This window comes from Bombus terrestris, chromosome 16, assembly GCF_910591885.1.
Source record: "Bombus terrestris chromosome 16, iyBomTerr1.2, whole genome shotgun sequence".
In the NCBI taxonomy this organism is placed as follows: Eukaryota; Metazoa; Arthropoda; class Insecta; order Hymenoptera; family Apidae; genus Bombus; species Bombus terrestris.
The window spans coordinates 1,442,579-1,461,646 of record NC_063284.1 but is presented as its reverse complement, the minus strand read 5'-3'; the positions used below and the strand labels follow the sequence as shown (position 1 = coordinate 1,461,646).

The 19,068-nt window shown below is 37.5% G+C and overlaps 1 protein-coding gene across 10 annotated transcripts in view; it reads left to right on the top strand.

The window, feature by feature from the left end:
- LOC100648035 (cAMP-specific 3',5'-cyclic phosphodiesterase) overlaps positions 1–19,068 on the top strand; it is a 359,695-nt gene that overhangs the window by 215,389 nt on the left and 125,238 nt on the right. The window contains exon 1 of one of the 10 annotated variants that reach the window (XM_048413150.1): positions 8,437–11,777. The exons of the other annotated variants lie outside the window; for them this stretch is intronic. Within the exon in view, the coding sequence (XP_048269107.1) occupies positions 11,692–11,777 (86 nt within the window). The 5' untranslated portion in view covers positions 8,437–11,691. Of the gene's footprint in view, positions 1–8,436; positions 11,778–19,068 lie in introns of those variants that run through there. 10 annotated transcript variants of the gene reach the window in all.

Below are 19,068 nucleotides of genomic sequence, written 5' to 3'. Positions count from 1 at the left end.
AAAGCCGATCGAATGTCCGACCATTATCGGTTTATATTACTGTCAATGGAAGCTTCTGTATGTTTTTGCAGCAGGATCATAGAATCGCAAAGGAAGTAACGTTTAATAACATTACAGATTTTTATAGAAATATGTCTGAACATATTGAGTCGTTCCACTGTCATTAAATTCTGTATTATAATTGTATTGAAGGGGGCTGCTTTACCTACTTCTTCGACGACCCACTTATGCTTATGACTAAATCGCATATTTATGCATTTATGACAACTGTAAATATGGATAAATGTGGAAGAATGTCCACAAATGCAAAAGTAAATGAAGCGTCAAGAGCAAAATGGATTTACTTGCCGCATTTACAAACAAAACGTACTTTGAAATATTAAAATGTTTCTGCTGATGAAAAGCATACTTTTGTTTATTGAAATTCTTCGTCAATGCCTTCGTCAGTGAACACGTGATCTTTCATAAATACTGATTTAATTTGGAATCTAATTAATACATCGGAAAAGCTACATTTTCCAGTTTCTATATTTGCATGCCACTCTTTTGAAAACACTTTGCTTTGCTTGGTAAACAACTGGTTCACAGTTGCTTATATTGAGTTGGCGATTAAGTGATTGCGGATATTGTCATTAAGTGGTATTGACAAAAGCCGCAATCACTCAATTAGCAACCCAATATTTTTGAGAAACAATGCAATATTGTTTCGAGCATGTAAAGTTGATTACACTTGCGTTTGAGATAGGTTCACGGGAATGAAAAGAGGAGGATGTGGTGTTCAGCTTGCAGACGTCTGTAAGGCGCGATCGATTCGAAGTGTGCACGAACGATAATTGTTTTCGATGTGTCACGCGTCATTTCGTGTCACGCTGACAGCTTTTCGACATTGCGATTCTAATTTGAAGAAAACGATCATCGATTTGCTGTCATACTTCGAGGATAAAACATAGAAGAGAAGTTCTGTATGTACGTAAAGAGGGAATGGAAATCTTCTTCAAGAAAATTTCTTTTAACCGAGAAAAACGAGAAAATTCAAAGCGCCGGAAAATCAGAAATTTGATCATTCGTATCTACGCATGAAAATTCAGGAATTACAAATTTCAGAACCTTAAAAATATGGAAGTTTCGATAATTAAAATTAAATTTTACGCTTTGAAAATTTCAAGGCTTGAAAATTTGAGCACATTGTAAAAGGTATTTTACAAATGGATATTCATCCGGGTACTTGAATTACAATGTTTGGTTAATCGACTCGGATGGTAATTGTTTGTGACGTCGGACACACTGTTGATCACACATCTCTGCTTCCATGTGTCGGGCATACACGTCGCGTTTCAACAGTTTCTGCTTGATTTGAGGTTTCCAGAGTGTACAGTAGCAGAAACAGTGATCACGAATGCGTGTCAGTCAACATTTCATTCTCCACATGACGTTTCTCTGTCAAAATTGTTCACTTATTCAATTTTATACACCTTTGAAACTTTATTAGAAATCTGAACTCTACGTATTTGTGAATTTTTTGAAAGTGGCATTATCAGCATTTATGTAGTCAGCCGAAGCATCCGCGTGGTGCCTTTAGCGAAATTCAACTATCAGTCCCCTCAATCTTTTACGCTCGAATACACAGTTTCTATTCGGGCGAGCAAATCTTCCTCTTGTTTCCGTTTCAGTTGCACGCCGATGGTAATTCGTCGCGCAAACATATTTCGAACCAACACGTGTACATCATAGTACAAGATATAACCAGTTGTTCCGCCGGTAACTCAATTAGATCGCGTTGTTTGTCCAGTATGGACGGTTATGCTAGGAACCGATTCTAGAAATATAAATAAAATATTCTTCTTCTTTTTGGTTCCGCCAGCTGCGACGATTATTACTGGTTAGAAGTTTGATTTAGAAATTAGCAGAATCTTTCAAAGGTGAAAGTATAGGAACTTGAGATTTATTATTAAATAACATCTACATCTTTGATCTATTCTATGTATATTTTATTTTCGTTCCTTGGAATTTGTGATCTGAAATTGGCAGCATTTTTAGGAATTGTTTTATTCTTCTAAAACGTTTGATTTAAAAATATGTACTTATAGAAGCCTAAAAACTTATAAATTTCTTTAAAAATTGATTAAAACATTTATGAGACGAGTTCATGACACGCCTAGTAACTTTCTCGTGGCGCCAGCGTCGAAGAACGTTCGCACTAACAAATCCAAGTACTCTTTAGATAATGTACTATCTTGTGTGGATAACACAGAATACAAGAATCTGATTTACCGACGTAAAATTTCACTAGATCGGAGTTTCACGCTGGAAAATGTAGTGGCAGCACCGAAAATCCAACAGGAAATCGATAAGTAGATCTGGATGAGTCTCCCTTGCTGTTTCAGTGGTAAAGTAGTTCCATTTAGGTTTACTACTAGTTACAAAGTTTCCTCGTTTCAGTGGAAGTATATATCTTCGTTATTGTGCAGTCGTAAACTGAAGATATACAAGATTGAGTAAATATTACGATGGTCCTGTCTCAGATTCATAGCTTAATAAAAGTAGTTGATATTGTTCCTTACAATTATTTATTCTTTTAGAAAATTTTGTAATTTTTAATTGTTTCAATATTTTATCAGGAAAGTTTAAATGAAGATAACATCGTTACTTTTCTATGAATGCAAGATTTTCTGAAATTACGTATGATTTAGTTCGAATTAAAATTCTCTACATTTCTAAGAAAGTATTTGTCCAAATGTTTCATTCTTTCTTTCCCATATTTTAACAAATTTCATGAAATCAAAGCTTCTCCTTGATTTGTGGTATTTAGAAAAATAAAATTCCCTAGAACTTGTTTAATCCTTGGAATTCAAACAATTTTTTCCAAATTGTCAATAAATCTTCTCTGGAATTGGTCGAGGAATTGAAAACAAAATTTCCTAAAATCTGCCTACACGATAGAAAGGCAAACAATTTTCTTGATAATTCGAATCGCTCGACAAGTTGCAAGGTACCAATAAATTGTTATTAATCGACGTATAAGATTTCGTAATACACGAAATTCGATCTCCGCTATCGGTTTTCATAACTAGGAGGGAAAATGGTATCGATTTTCTTGGACCGATTCCGGAGTTCATCTTCACCAGATCCCATTACACGATTGCTCGAGCTTGTCGTATTACATAGTGCAGCTCGAAATGGCTCTCCCACTTCAGGTGAAGTTTCAGGGACATCACGGCCGCTTTCACGAGTGTCCAAGATGTTTTTCTCGAGGTTAAAAGCTTGGTTCGAGTATCTGCCCTCGCCTCGAAGACGGCAAGAGCTGAAAAATATAGATTCGATCAGGTCCCCAGGGTGAGATTTAACGTAATGGAAGTAACTCGAGTTAAATTGTCGACTCGATAGCTTTCTACTCGTCCTATGGCTTCCCACGATACACGCTTGATTTACGTTCATGTGCATTTCGTGACGTTCCTAGGGAATTTTGTTCTTAGAAACGTAAACGCATTTAAGTCAAACTCGATCAAATTGTTGAACACCTTCCTTGAACTTTTCTATGGTGTATAGTATGGAAGTCGTTGTATCAAAATTCAAAAAATTCATTCAATTATTGGAATTTATGTTGCGATTAAATATATAAGGTTTATTTTTTTAATTATAAATTATATTACGATGGATTTAACCGTAAATAAATCTGCGTAAGGAATTTAACTCAGAGAAAAATCTGTCGAATTTTGGGGATATTAAATTCGCAGGATTATGAGAAGAAATATTTTAATAAAACGTAGAAAATTCATATTCGTGATGTCTCTAGGAATGAGAAATGGGTATGGATTTGTAGAATCAGTCTGTAAAATTAATCATAAAGTTAATTATAACGACTATAATTTATCGAATAAATTCATAATTCTGTGATGGAGCAAGAGACGATAATGAGTGGCCAGAACCTGTAAAGTAATAATTCACGAAACGTCTATTGGAAATCGTTCGCAGCAGCTATAATTCACCTAAAATATCTTGAGAAGTCACTTTGTCTCTAAATTCCTAAGTGATGCACTTACGTCAATTGGTATTCTATATTTTACGTCGTAAAATACCGATTCCTCGTTATGCGTCGCTTTCTCTGTATAACTCGAAAAATTACCGCAATGGAAGCGGAATGCTAGAAGAAAAAATGGTCTTAGTGGCGGTTGGATACATCGGGCGGCGTCAGAGTATTGTTAACCTTTAGCTTTTCCCGCGTAACACGGCCAGCATGATTTCTTCCGTGATACTAATAGTTAGCGTGCGTAGAGTCAATATTGCAACTGAAATCGTTGACGTAGGTAACCTACCACCTTCGCCTCGTTTTCTGTCCACGGTGTTCATAACCATGACACCGTGTTCGTTACGCGGGTCATGGTTTCCCACCTATCACGTGCAGCGGATCTAGTGATTTTTCTGTTCTTCCCAACATAACGTCGTTTCTCGCGTGTCCGAATTAAAACATGTTTAATGATAGGGAACACGAGGAAGATTTATTGTCTTGTGGGTTTTAGGAATCGTGCAGAGAAGATTAGATAGTTTTCCCGGTAATCGATAGATGGAGCGCGTTTACGGAAGGAGTTTAGTTTATAGGTTATTACCGAGTTGAACGTTAATTGGGATAATTTTGTTAGGAATGTGAATGTTGAATAGTTGGACTTTGCTGTTTGAATAATTAGTCAATTTAGCGTTTAGTGGTTGCTTATATGAATATATGGTTATCTGGATTATTATGTCCTCCGTTAGGTATTTGATTGTTTAATATTCGATTTGGTAGCCATGGAATTCTTTAAATATTCGATTACTCGAGGGTTCTAGTATTTGGACATCGATTACTTGCACGTTTGGCTATTTAAGTGATCAAATATCAATTTGAAAATTCCCTTATTTCAGTTCTTTAGCCTTTTTAGGTATTTAATTTTTGGAAAATTTATTGTTGAATATGGAGAATAGGTGGAACAGAATTTTCATTGCAAAGTTCTTCTATTATTTGGATAGTTGAAAGACCACAGCATCCGCTCGGAGGGTCACGGTACTGCCGCCGCATTCTCTTTCCATTGATTTTGAACACCGTGGGTGTGTCACTGAACACGTGGTCCCTCGGAGTACGCTAGAAAATGTTCAACCTATTTTGTTCAATGGAACCTAGTTTTGATAACTAGGTTACGTTAGCTCGCAATTTACGACCGATTATTGTTTTCGTTAAAATTATTCTTTGCCTACGTGATTGTTCAAGTATTTGTGTATTATTAAGTAAAATCAATATTCTAGAAAATTACGCGAAACAAATTTCAAAGAATCACTTATTCGGTAAAATGAATCTAATTATTTATTCTATCGTACTATATAATGATGTTGCATAATGATGTTGCGTTAAAAAGAAGACAAAGGAATTTTTTTGTATAGATTGGAAGTTCCAAGAACACGTATAACAAATAACGAATAATAATCAATGTAATATAGGACAAAGTGCTCAGCTGTGAACCCAATAGAATTTTGCTAAACGTAACTTTAAACAAGTCAAACGAAATAGGAACAAAACACGTGGAAATTCTCGTGAAACGAGCAAGCTCGTTGAAACTTCCCCTTCCGAACATTGTACGCGCCTAACTTTCATTTACGCGCGTTTCTGCAATTCTCGGCGTTAACCATGTTGCACTAGTAATTCACTTGCGCCATAAGCCTAACGAAACGAAGAAATTATAGAAGGAAAATCCGTGCCACGAAAATACTTCGTTTCCTACTTTTATGCTATTATTGTAATTTTATTATATTCTAGCATTTTAATTTTCGTTTATTTTTCGTCTGTTCCGAGTAATAGATGTTTTAATTACGATGATATTTAATTAAATTTACAGTAGTGCTTCTTCATTTTTATCGAAGGATTTTTATTAATTTTTATTGAGACGTTTGAGAAAAATAAGTAGATTTCAATTTCGTATAGAACCACTGCATCCCAAATTTTAGCCTCCACATGCTCGATTCAGAAAAACCACCCTATGTCTGTCTTTTCAATTTTCTCTAAAGAGCTTGCAGTCTAAATTTAACAAAGACTCCAAAATTTATCTCTAATTAATAGAAAAGGAAACACCCTTCGTTTCAGCAAACTTCCAATTTCTAGTAGGAAAATTAGCTGCACACAAAATTGCACTAAATACCTCAGGGTAGCTGTACGGTTCACGAGTACCGTCCTTCGTTTCAATAAACTTTTCGGCTTCCAAAAATCCAGCACTTGCATATTCGAGAAAATACGGAACTCTCAATTTACAAGGAAGATTCTTTGCTTCGATAAACTCGATGCTACAGAGACCGTACTTGCGTGAAAATTTCAAGAAAACTTTCTTTCTTCGATCTCCTTCTAATCCCGCCAAACCAGCCGTTTTTTACTCTCGCCCTTTATGAAGCAACCAAGGAAGCGTAGAGGGAAAATCAAGAAACAGAAAGCTTTCCGATACCTTTTCCTCCCAGAAGATAGCTGCAACGAGTCGCCGAAAATCCCCAAGCCACAAAAATCAACCTTCCTTTCGATAGCTTTCAATCTACTGCAAAAGCTTGTACGTGCATCCAAATTTCAAGGAAACCTGCAGCTTCTCCTTTAATCTCCCTTTCCGAACGCCGTTTTTAGTCTCATCCCTTACGAAGCAGCCTTCGAGGTAAAGCGGAAGCAAAGTCGAGAACCGGCAGGCTGACCGACCTGAGGCTTTTCCTCCCACAAGTTACAACTGTGCTGGAAATTGCAACAAATCGATAAAACTCTATTCTCAATTCACAAAAGCCAACCTTCCTTTCGATAGACTTCGATTACCAGCGAAGGCCTCGTATGCGTGTAAATCCCAAGGAATCCTCCAGCTTCCCCACTCTTTTTTATTCTCACCGCTTACGAAGCAACCAAGGGAACGCGAGGACAAACTCGAGAAACATCAGGTTTTGGATCCAGTAGACCTAGAGATCTACCCTTGGTCCATAAATATCAGCCTTCCTTTCAAAAGACTTGAATTTCCTACCAAAGTCTCGTAAATGCATCCAAATGTCAGCGAAACTTTCTTTCTGCGCTGTTTTTTCTTCTCAACCCTTACGAGGCAACCTTGAAGGCAACGCGGAAGCAAACTCGAGAACCAAAAGACCCCGCGAACCGAGGTTCGGCCTCGCCAGGAGGCAGAGAACGTGCAGCTCTCCTCCCGGACGTCTCAACGATCCCACCCCCTCCCTATTAACGGCGTGGTCGTTTTCGGCGGCTTGGAGGCGCTGCCATCGCCTTTTTCTCTCTCGCTCTGTTCGACGCGAATCTCCACCCTCTCCCCTCGCCGTCACATCATCCCCTTGGAAGTTTACATTTTCGCGGGCACGTTGCTGGTAGCCGCGTCTCTTCATCCTTGCGTGTCGCTTCCGCCCTCTTCATCCTGTTCTTTAGAGTTTGGCCAGTTTCCACTGACGATCTTCCACCCTCCGTGTCGAACAACCGCGAATTCTTCGCCCTTGACCGTGTTTGACAGTCGTCTGTTCCGTGGTTGGTAGTGTGGCTGGTGTTTAGTGGTGTCTGGACCACAGTGCGTCACGTGAGTCGCTTTTTTTCGACGCGTTCCAGGGCTGGAAGGGACGAAAAGCGTCCACGTGCTGACTCTCCGATGACAGTGACAGTGTAAATGTGGATTTCCAGGGATTTGAAATTGGAAATCGAAGGTCGACGTTCATGCACGAGTTTGATGAAAGACACTTTGCTGATAGATCGGATATATGGTGAATTTCGGGCGACCAATTGGCCGTTTGAATTTGGTGGGTCGCGGACATGATCCTGTCGCTGGGTCAACGAATCTTATGAGAAATTGGAGATGGAGATTGGCGAAGAATTTTGAGACAATAGATTCTAACGACGAATGGAGTCCGTGGTGGATCTGAGACGAGGAATCGCCAGTTCGTATTTGATGGCGACGCGAAACTTACAACTTGAGAGTTGATGAATAAGTTTCAAGAGATTCTTCGCAGATAATTGGAATCTCTGATGGATTTGAAACAAGCAACCGTTATTTTGAATGGACAATTTGGGTTCTATGATGAATTTGAAACGACACGATGATGATTCAAATTTCAATGCAAGGCTAATAAACCTTATGAATAATTAAAGATCGAGATCGACGAACAAGTGCGAAGCAAAAGTCTCGAATGCTAAATTAATCTACAACCAACTGTCCAGTTCAACTTGATGATAAATCGAAAAGGGGATGATCGGAATCGAAGGATGAAATTCCAACGATGAATCGCGTCTGTAAATTGTTATTTGATAAATTTCGATTTCGTCCGCGTTGCCATTTGCATTTCGGTTTTCATTTGAAGGTGAAGAAATGAAGATGGGACGAGGGTGGAAGCGTGTTGTAAGGGAGGGGGGCGGGTTTAGTTTCTAACGGTGGTTTTTCATAGCGGTGAGTCGAGAAGTGGTGAATTTTCGAAAGGAATCGAGTGTCGAGGGTGGAAGTGAAATATATTCGGATGGGGTGAAGATAAGACTCTGGTGGGTTGATGTTAGGGTGGGTGACTCTGAATTTGAAATACCCGATTGGTGTTTGGTTATGGGGGATTGAAAATTGAGATCGATTCTTGGCAGACTGATAAGGAAGTGAAGCAGTGTTTGGTTATGGAGGATTGAATATCGAAGATGACGATACAGATCCTGCCGATAAACTAAATTTCTGCTGGATTTATGGCGTGGAATGGTCAATTTCAGGTTTATGGTAAACTAGGAAAATCTCGACGGTGAATCTGTTAAGATGCTGGAAATTAAAGTTTTCACGGATAAGTTTGAAAGCGGAGAATCCGATGAATCGTGAAATTGATAAATTAAATCTACGACGAACGAAAAATAAGAAATTGAATTTTCTGCTGAATTTTGGAGAGCCTCGTAGTAATTCAGATTCTAATTCTAAGTTAATGAACATTAAAAAAAAAAAAAAATTGAAGATCGAAATCTTGGTAGATGTTCAACAACAATTTGAATCTCTGGTGAATTTGAGACAATGAATTGCCATCTAGTATGAGAAATTTGAAGTCAGCTTTTCAAAACATTTTGTCATTTAGAGCTTAATGCTAAATTAAAGCATGTTGTGAGAAATTAAACATTGAAATTTGAAGGAAGAGACTCCAATAATAAGTTTAGTCTCTGAATTAACGTTAAGATAGCAAATTGCTATTTGAGAGCAGAGATTTGAATTTGATGGTTAATTTAGAATGGCTTGGTGATTTAGATTCTAATGTTAAGTTAATGAATCCTGAACGGGTCCAACGCGTCTAACATAGAATTAATTTAGAGAGATTGAAATTTGAATGCAACACCTATTTCAATGGGTCTTTAATGCTAACAATTGTAGCAATTAGTGAGTTTTTGACGAATTGCAAACGGTGCCAATTAATTGATGTAATAATACAGGATTTAATTTTGAGAATTAGAAATTTGAGAAGGATTTTCAGCAGAATACTTGTTTGCGTGAATCTCCGATTTCACGTAAGTGGATTAAACCAATGTACAATACATTATTTAGCGCGAGGAATTAGTCGAAGCAACGAGTCTGCAGTTAACACTGGAATCTCAAGTTTCACTTGAGAGTAATTTTCAGCAGAATATTTTTTTAACAAGATTTAAGAAGGCCTCGAGTTTTATCATAGCGAATCTTCATTGAGTAATAATTAAGAGCAACGATTACTAGAGAAGAAAATATATTTCTTAATATTGATAAAATATATCTGCATATAATTCTAAAGATATAAGGAAAATTTATATAAGAAAATAGCAATTATTAACGTTAAAGACCACCAAGAGGCATCAACTCTGCAGTCACTTGTCAAAATTCAAGAATTTCATAAGAATCAAAATTTTCCAATCATCGACAAGATAAAGAAAATAGTCAATGAAGCTGCTCCAAAGCTTTAATAAAGGTTTTTAGCAAGTCCGGAAACTTCCATTGATCAATCATTGCCAAATACCAATTAACGTTAACGATTAACTAGAACATCGACTCGGCAACCACTTGCCGAAATTCAAGAAGAATCGCATAAAAATCCCGGTTTTCCAATAGTCGACAAAATCACCAATAAACTCAACGAAGATTTCCCGGCAGTTTGAAGAAAGCTGTGAGCGAATCCTCAAATAGTAATCTCCGCTAATACCAACTTTTCATCTTAATGCTAATTGATGACGTTAGTACTAATTAATCGAGGCAGCAGATCCTCAAATAATCCCATAGAAGCTACGTTGAAGGGAGAGTTTGAGCCGAACATCGACGCAGACAGGCTACCTTTTCGAGATCCATCTTGGTCACGGCACGAAAAGGATCAGCAGGACTCTGTGAATTGGAAGGATCTCGTGTGTAATCCGACAATCTTGCTGAAAGCTCGTGAGGTCGAATGCACGTCGCTGGAAGATACAGTTTCCCTCTGCCTCTTTCTCATTGCTTCTTTTTCATTCGTTTCACCCGTCGACGTGTTTCCCGGTGTTGGAAAACATCGACGAAATTAACATCCGGATAATTGAAGCTGAAGAGGCCACGCTAATTAGCCACTTAATTCCACTCGATTCGTACTGTAATTTCGGGCGAGACGAAAATGGGACAATAGTGGTGTACCGATGATATATTTAAGAGATTATTTTAAGGAAATTTGGAAAAAGCAGCGGGAAATCGAGGAAATCTCGATTACCTGAAACTGAAATCTTTTAGTGGAATAGGAAATTATCGAGGAAACAGAAGATAAACGAACGATATATTCGAGAAGAAACTCGGACGTTGATAAAATTGAATTAATATTCGACAGACTTTTGATGCAATAACAGATAGCAACTGTTCCGCTAGACCTTTGAAAATTTATGAAATATAAATGTAGAGAAATTTGATTAAAACCGAGGGATAAGGAAATATCGATCCTTTTTAACGGAGAAAGAAATCGGAAGTTTATAAAAATCAATCGGAGAATTTTGCAAGAATGTTCAACGAAACGAAGAAGATTGATCCGAAAGAAATCGACGTACGAAGAAAGACAGAGTGTTCCTCGGAAGTGTAGCTAACTTTAGTCACAAAAAAGAAAGCAATTCAATCGTGTTGTAACGAATATTAACGATAGTTAAGAAAACTGAGATTGTGCTATGAGCAATTTCCGCAAGATGTTATCGTACCAAAGCTGCTTACTTTATCGTTACACTTAGTACAACTGGGACCCAACATGACCAAACGAATAAAGACAACAATAAATCATCTGCGTCGCTTCTGTCGTATTTTTAAATAACCTTCGTACAGTGTTCCACCTTAGTCGTAACAAAGTATTTCCTAAAAAACACTCGCCAGGACCAAGAAACTTGTCGGCATAAATCCGACTTAGACCTAAAACCAATTAACCTCCAATTAATCAGAACAACGAATCTTCGAATCGATCATCGAACGAATGAAAAATCTTTAAACGTCTCGTCGATGAAGACATCGTTATACGACCGAACACCGGGATTCCAAGAAGAAGACTGAGAAATTCTGGAAAATAGTGATTTAAGAGCGTCTTTAAGAGCGTGCTTTTGGCCAAATTGCGAGAATGCATGGTCACTTGGCGTTGAAGAAGAGGAAGAATATTCGTGTTGAGAAATTGTCAAATGTTTGGCTGTTGGAACGTGACGTAGACTTCTGGAAGAGGTGAAGCCAGGAAGCTTGGCTACGGAGGATGGGTCAGGACTGGTGTGCACGTAGAAGGAAACGTTCCAGCAGCGGTTGCTGCCCCTGTGGGCCACGTGTTCATCCCTCAAGTAGGTTAGTGAGAGACAGACCTAGACTTTTCGTGTCTATGAATGTGTTTGACACTTCTGTCAACGGTCCAAGTGTGAACTTAGTAATATGTTTGATATTTTGCATAATCGTTCGAAGAAATGTTAGCCTTTGCAAAGATTTATCGGTATATTTGAGGTTACATTTGTTGGTTGTAAACTTCTTAGGCATTTTGCATCGGGATTTTAGGATTCGGTTCTCGGATGAGAATAGAACTTAGGTTCTAGGTGTTGCGACACATGCTTTGCACGATCAAGTTCGAGACTTAATTATTGTATTTCAGGTGGACAAGGATTTGGTTTGTAAGATTAAACAGAAACAGTGGAATTTATTTCCTAAAATGTAGAACGGTGGATTTGACTTTTTAAGCGATTAGATCGATATCCGAATTTATTCTTCGCGTAGATTAAAGCCGATTGAAACGATGTGATATGACATAAATATTTAGAATTGTTTAATGGAAAGATAAAAGTGGAGGATTAATTACTCGGAAACTTCGTATGCGTGTGTGTTTTTTAAGATGGTCAGAACATCGTACCTCGTCTTTAAAACGACAGAATCAATTATCGTTTGAAATAGACTGTCATGAATTTTTTCAAGACCCTTCGAGATTGGAATTTATTTTTTGAAGTAGATGAGCATTTGAAGCTTCCTCGCGAAGGTCAAGCATCTTTCATAGTCAGTGATAACGCGCCCTGATAAATGGAAGGGAATTTCGAGGGTTCTTTTCGTCTGTTCGTTAAGCTTAGGTATTTTATGAATATTCGCCGAGGGTTTTTAGAAATCTATGGTCCATGAAGCTTGGCCGAGTAACCAATGTTTATAAAAAATATTCAAAGCGAAAGAAATCTGAGGCATCTATCTAAACTTTGATTTTCGTTTTTCCTGTTGCTGCGATGATTAATCGCTGACAGTTATCACGTTGAACATTTTCACACAGTTAGAATCCGGAGCTAGTTGACGCTGAATTATGAATTACAGTCAGTTCGTGACAGCTTGTTGCTTTGTTTTTTTCTAGAGAATGTCACGACAATTCCATCAAGAGATGCACGAAAGTGATAAACGAGTAAAGCTCAATCGGAGATGGTCTCAAAGTAGTAAAAAAAATGAAGTTCTCCAGTGGACAAATTGTTTCTCTTTCTCCTGTTAACACGTGTTTTCTTTCAACTTTGAATCGACTTAGGCTTCCGATCTTTTCTCCTTTTTCTTTTGAGGAATGTTACGTGAATCGTATGTCGAGTAAAATTCCTATAAAATCAACGAAACTGGAAAGATCGTGTATAATCGTTAAACGATAAAAACATTCCAAAGTTTCGAAAAATTTCACCGAAAAATCTCTCTGAATCGGATCGTCAATTATCATGTGCCTGAACTTTGCCTATTTCCTGGGATCTGTTCCCGAAAGGGCGTGCAAAAATTGATCACGTTCACGGTCAAATTCACGATCGTAAGTGCAGATCATCTTCGCTGTCTTGCTCCGTGGCTGCTCGAAATTCTCTGGAATATTACTTCCTGGAGTCGTGACGCCTCGTCAGAGAAGTGCCACGATATTCGTGAGCAGAATCGTTCATGAGCTTTGCTTATTTCACGATGGCCCTTTAATTCTCGGAATTTCGTCGCGAATTCTAGGCCAGCATATTCCGCGAACGAATGTCGTTTATTCAATTCTCTCAATTTCCGATCTCCAAGAAATATATCGTCCAGCTTCTCTCCATTTTTCGCCTTTTTCTAAATTTATTTCCTCGGCTTCAGTGAATTTTAAATGTTCCCTCCTTATGTAAATATTATTCTTACGAAAATAGTACATCGTATACTCCGATGCATAATATGTGTGATCATCTGATATAAAATAATATACTGCGCGCAATTTTTGTTATCAAAGATGAAAGAATACTCTGTTCTTCGAACAAAAATGTGCCACCTCGTTCAATGAGAACAAGGAATTTTTTCTCGCGTTAAATATAATAAATCGAGCTTCTTCTTTAAACTATAATTTCCAACTATCGCATGGAAAAGAAAGTAGAATAGTTGTTCCGATGCTTTCCTCGAAATTTGTTTCCTTTGAAGAAAAATTACTCGCTGGCTTGCGCTTTCACGTTGCAAAGTCACTCGTCGCTCCTTTGAATCCGCGAAATGTGTTACGAACGCGGAAAATCTCGCCAACTTCTTCAAAATTTGATATTCGCTTCGTTCTATTGAAAAAAAAAGAAAAGAAAAGAAAAAAAACAACGAAAGAAAAATTCTAAATAAATCAGTGGTAGCCCTCAACTCGTAGATGAAAAGTACGTAGACTATTAATTTCTCTCGTTGACCTTGACATTTTCTGTAACCAGCGAGTAGAAGGAAAGTAGAATGAGGCGGTACGCGGCCAGACAACTATTTCCCTCGTGCATTCCCACTTTCATTCTTATTTAGATATTAGAATATTCTTCTGATATCTGATCTGCAATAAATAACAGAAATAATTCTATCTTTCTTTCATTTCCAACTGGTTGATTTACTTTTATAAAATATTGTAAACATTAGTATTTTATCCACGACAAATAGTTTCTATTTTTCTTTAATCTAATGTTGTCTGCAATCTTTTAAAAATCACTATTCTTTAATTTGCTTCCCCTTTGGAATATTTCATAGGATATTTATATTATACATATCTTATATACAAAAATTTATGTTGTTGAATACTTTGCAGGATAATTTTTCGTTTCTTTCTTTATGGTGATAAATAGTCGATTAAATTATTATTCAAATATGCACTTCGTTTAGTCTACGTTGCGTATAAATTGGCAATAAATTGTTAATGACAAAAGTATATAGGTTCTTTAGAAATAAAATTTCAAAGTTCCTATAAATAATTTTCAAAAATATTGAAATACATCGTGCCGGACTTCTATCATCATAAATTCTCATGGAAAAAGTTTTACAAGAATAAAAAGGGTATGTTGATATTAAAATTGTTGGTAGTCGAAAGAAAATACAATTGTTACAAATCTGTCATTCCGTTTTCTGCCATCGACTCTCACGAAGTATTTCATTCATAAAACGATTAATAATTTATGTCGATGGAGAAACAAATTTGAATTTGATCGTTTAAAAACGCCTTCAATCTGAATGATTCAGTTAGGATGAAAAAGAAACTAGGCCTCTACCAAACTAACTTACAAATATTTCATTAAAACTTTCATTATTAAAATTTCTACCTCGCCATTGGAGTGCTGCAAACAATCGTGCGAAACGAGATCGCAGAAAATTCTAATTAACCAGCGGCAAACTTGTGAAAATTGTTATTTCACCATTTGGGATCTCCTCGTGTGGTTAAAAGGAAAAAAGAAAAATACTCGCGTCTACGACTACTCGCGTTCCAAAAAATCTGACCAAGTAAATCTCGAGAAGAAAGCACGAAATGAGATTGTAAGTTGTGAAAATGAATCATCAGCACTGAAGAGAGAGAGGGGGGGAGAGAGAGAGAGTAACTGTTACAGTTTATGAAAGAAAATGAGAAATCGTGGATCTCGCGTTCAGATCCTTGTTCGAAGAAAGTTACTGAAATTGGAATCTTGAAAAGGGAACTGAAGAAATGCTCGTTAATTGAATTTAATCTCAGCTGTGCGTCGTACTTTCGTTGAAAGAAAAACAGTGAAGATGTCATTTTTAGAAAACTGCTTTCTTTCTCAGATTTCCACCACCGTCTGGATATTATTCTTCGTCGTTTTATTGGTAGATTTAACGGCGAACGCGAGGATACATAATGCGATATTCTGTCGTTTATTTAGCTTTCTGTGATTTTTGCAAATGCCACGAAAGTTATTTTTCTCTTATTTTCTATTATTTTATTTCGCTCGTTTTTCGAGTATACAATTGTTCAAGCGTCGCGGATATCAATCTTAACAATTAGGCTTTTCACGTGTAATCTAAGGAAGAAAGGAGCACGTTCTTTCAAATTTCGAAACAAAATCTCCCTTTTGCAGCAATTACACGAAAATTTTGGCAATGTTCCTTAATGACAATTCACATTCTCGCTCTAAGTAATTCTTAACAAAATATTTTGAGTATTCATAAAAAAATACCGACTCTCTTAATAATCCAATTCATCCAAAAACAAAGACAAATTTCTAAACTTTCCAAATCTTGCTGCAAATCAAACGAAATATCTTCTCGATAAAAAAACCAAATCGAAGGCATAGAAAAACATCATGAAAATCCTCGTCAAAATTCATATTTTTCCAGGATAAATAATTTTAGTAAAATATGAGGAATATCTTGAAGAAGATCGATGTTTTGAAATGTAAATTGAAAAAGAGCGACTCGCACGACCGGAAATTGATGTTTTCGAGGATGAATAGGGTGAAGGGCTAGAAGATCGATTGTCACGCGCGATTTAAGGCGTACAGCTTTTTCTTGGCCGTTCTTTTGGAATTTTTGTAGGGCGTTGAGTTTATCTCTTGACACGCTTGCGGCGAAAATTAATTAAGCAACGGGATTAATGAACACCGGGAACATTCTTGAATTTTTCTTTCGCATAATCCGCTTGATAGCGTGCCCCCGAAACTAATTTACTAGAAAATAAACAATATTTAAGAAGTTGAACCATTTCAATGGAAAATCCAAGTCATCGAAGAAAGAAAAAAGGGAAGTTTATTTTCATCGAATAGAAATTTTGTCCACTTTTTGCGATACGTGGCTCGATATTAAAATCACCTTTGCATTTCTGAATGTGTCATTGTTGGTTTTTTTTGTTGGCGACGAAAATGAAGAAAAATGATCTGAGTAATTTCAGCAGAGTTTTTTTTTTTGTCGATCTAACACGCGAAGAGAAAAGCAGCGTTGAATATGCACTTTATCGACTGCAATTTTATTCGCAATCGTTTCCTCAGATATATGGCAAACAAGATGATAAACGACACGATCTTTGAAACATTAAATGTCATTGCCATAAACACGCTAAAGGGTGCTAAAATATTACTGGCATTACTCAAGTACTTTTTTATGCTTTTCGAATTTATGCTGTATACATTAAACAGGATTCTACTCATCAAAAATTTAACAACATTCCATTCCTAGCGTAGAAATGTCCCGTTCGACTCAATAATAGAAACGATAGAATTCTTTTTTGTTAAATCAAGTATCCCTGGCTAAAGAGAGCGACAGTAGAATAAGTCGATATAAGTCAGACACCCGGATGATTCTCCAAACATCTTCATAAATACAGAATATTATTTTTAAGCAGTGACGTTGGAAGGTTAAAAAGACGGTAAAATGAGCTGACTTATAATTTATAAAATCAAAAATTTACTTAGAAAAATGAATTTTCTAACGCTTTGAAAGATACAAAATAAACTGATAGCATCGTTATGTTGTGATTTCTAACTCATTAAATTTTATTAATACCGTTAGTTGAATTAATGGAAAAAGCCTGAATATCAAAGTGTTCAAAATTCACACAATTCTAGGGATTTCGAAAATCCACGACAATGAGAAAACATTATGTTCGGAAAGTATGAACATCGTATCGCTGGTAACAATTCGTGAATGTGAAATTTTATAATACAAAAATAATAATAATACAAAGTTTGGGACGATTTGCAAGGCTGACGAACAATCGTATCGGCGAAGGACCTGTCAGAAGTTGAGCCGAGCCTCGCGCGAATTTTACGAACGAAAGCTGTAATGGGAGACCGAAATAGGAGGAAGAAAAGTCGATAAAAGGAACGTTGTTGGCGGAAGAGTCTCGCATCTCCTGGTCCACTCGAGTCGATTCGAACAGTTCTGTTCAATTTTTACTCCCCTCCACTCTCCTTTCTTGTCTACTTGGATTCAAGCATTCGCGAGCAAACTCTCGATCGACATTTCCGTTTGCGAAAAAAATGTGCTTTTCGATGTTATTTGCACGTTTTAAAAATCTCCTGAGATTTCGTGATTTCCTCGAAAAGAAAGGTCCATTCAGAATTTTTTGGAGATTTTGCGAATACATCGTACCGCGATATAGAAAATACTATATTATTGATTTAAATTATGAATTATATTTATTTCATTTTTTATCAACATACCACGCGAAGGTATAAATTAATTAAAAATATTTGCATAATATCATCCTAAGATACGAATTAACTTTTGTACGCACATTAGCCAGATTCTTTGGTTAAAAATAATTTCCTAAAACGCAATCGTACTCTTTACAACAAAATTCACACTCTCAAATATCAATATCGCATCCCCACCGTGCGACATAAGGCAAGATAATTGCCCGTTACCGAAAAAATCTAATTTCGCCTGGTAACTGCAACCCGCGTCACATCTCTCGAGAAATCGTGGGAGGGAGCGAGACGATGAAACGCAAAGAGAGGGAGAGAAGAGTAGGGGAGTGGGGAGAATGCTGAAATATCGTCGACTAATCAAAAATTTAATTAATAGACCGCGGGAGTCGGCTATTACTGATATTTCCTCGACTCGCTACCCCCCACCACTGTTGCAAGCGTAGCTTCTATCCCCACCATTGGTCGAACTGATCGATGCCGTGGTGTTGGAGGCTGGCTGGGGCCAGTGACGTAATCAACAACCTCTAGCCCCCTGGTTTGACGTCACCGATGCCCTGAAATGCGCGTGGCCAGGTGCGTATCAGGGAATCTCTGCAGCCGCCCCTCCGTGGCTCTGTTTCGACCACTTAACCCCCGATCCCTGAGACTCGCGCTTTTTCCCCCCTTCTTTCATCCTTTCTTTCTTCAATCGTCAGCCTCGCTCGCCTCGATCTCGCTCGTTCTGTGACGCGCGGCCGGCCGGCGTATATACGTCCAGAAAAGTGGAACGTGTCACGGCACGCTAATGCGAATGAGTTAAAACTAGCCAGTCATTAGGAGGTGTTAAGATGATTATTCGGGCTGTTTTGGTAGATGCAAGGAGCTTAAGTAGGTTGGTTTAGGAATTAGAAGCAGGTGGGTTTTGGTTGCAGTGTAAATACAGTAAATACGCTTCATGAATTTCTGGTAGGTTAAAGCCAGATAGGCATCAGTGGCTGTTTGTGGCTGGGATGATAGCGGAAATCTCGGGATAGACGTGGAAAATTTGGTTAAGAGGTTTAAATATTAGAATGAGGAGAACTTTGGTTGCCGCTAGCTTCTGATAACAGTAGTTCGGCTGCTGAAATAATTCTTAGGATCTGCTGAGTAGATGTGGAAAAATTGCTTAAGGGAGTTGGAAGTTGAAAGTGGATTTTCGAAAGATCTTTTTTCCAGCACGCTTTTGTAATCGATTTGGTCAACGAGAAGTTTAGTAGGGAGTT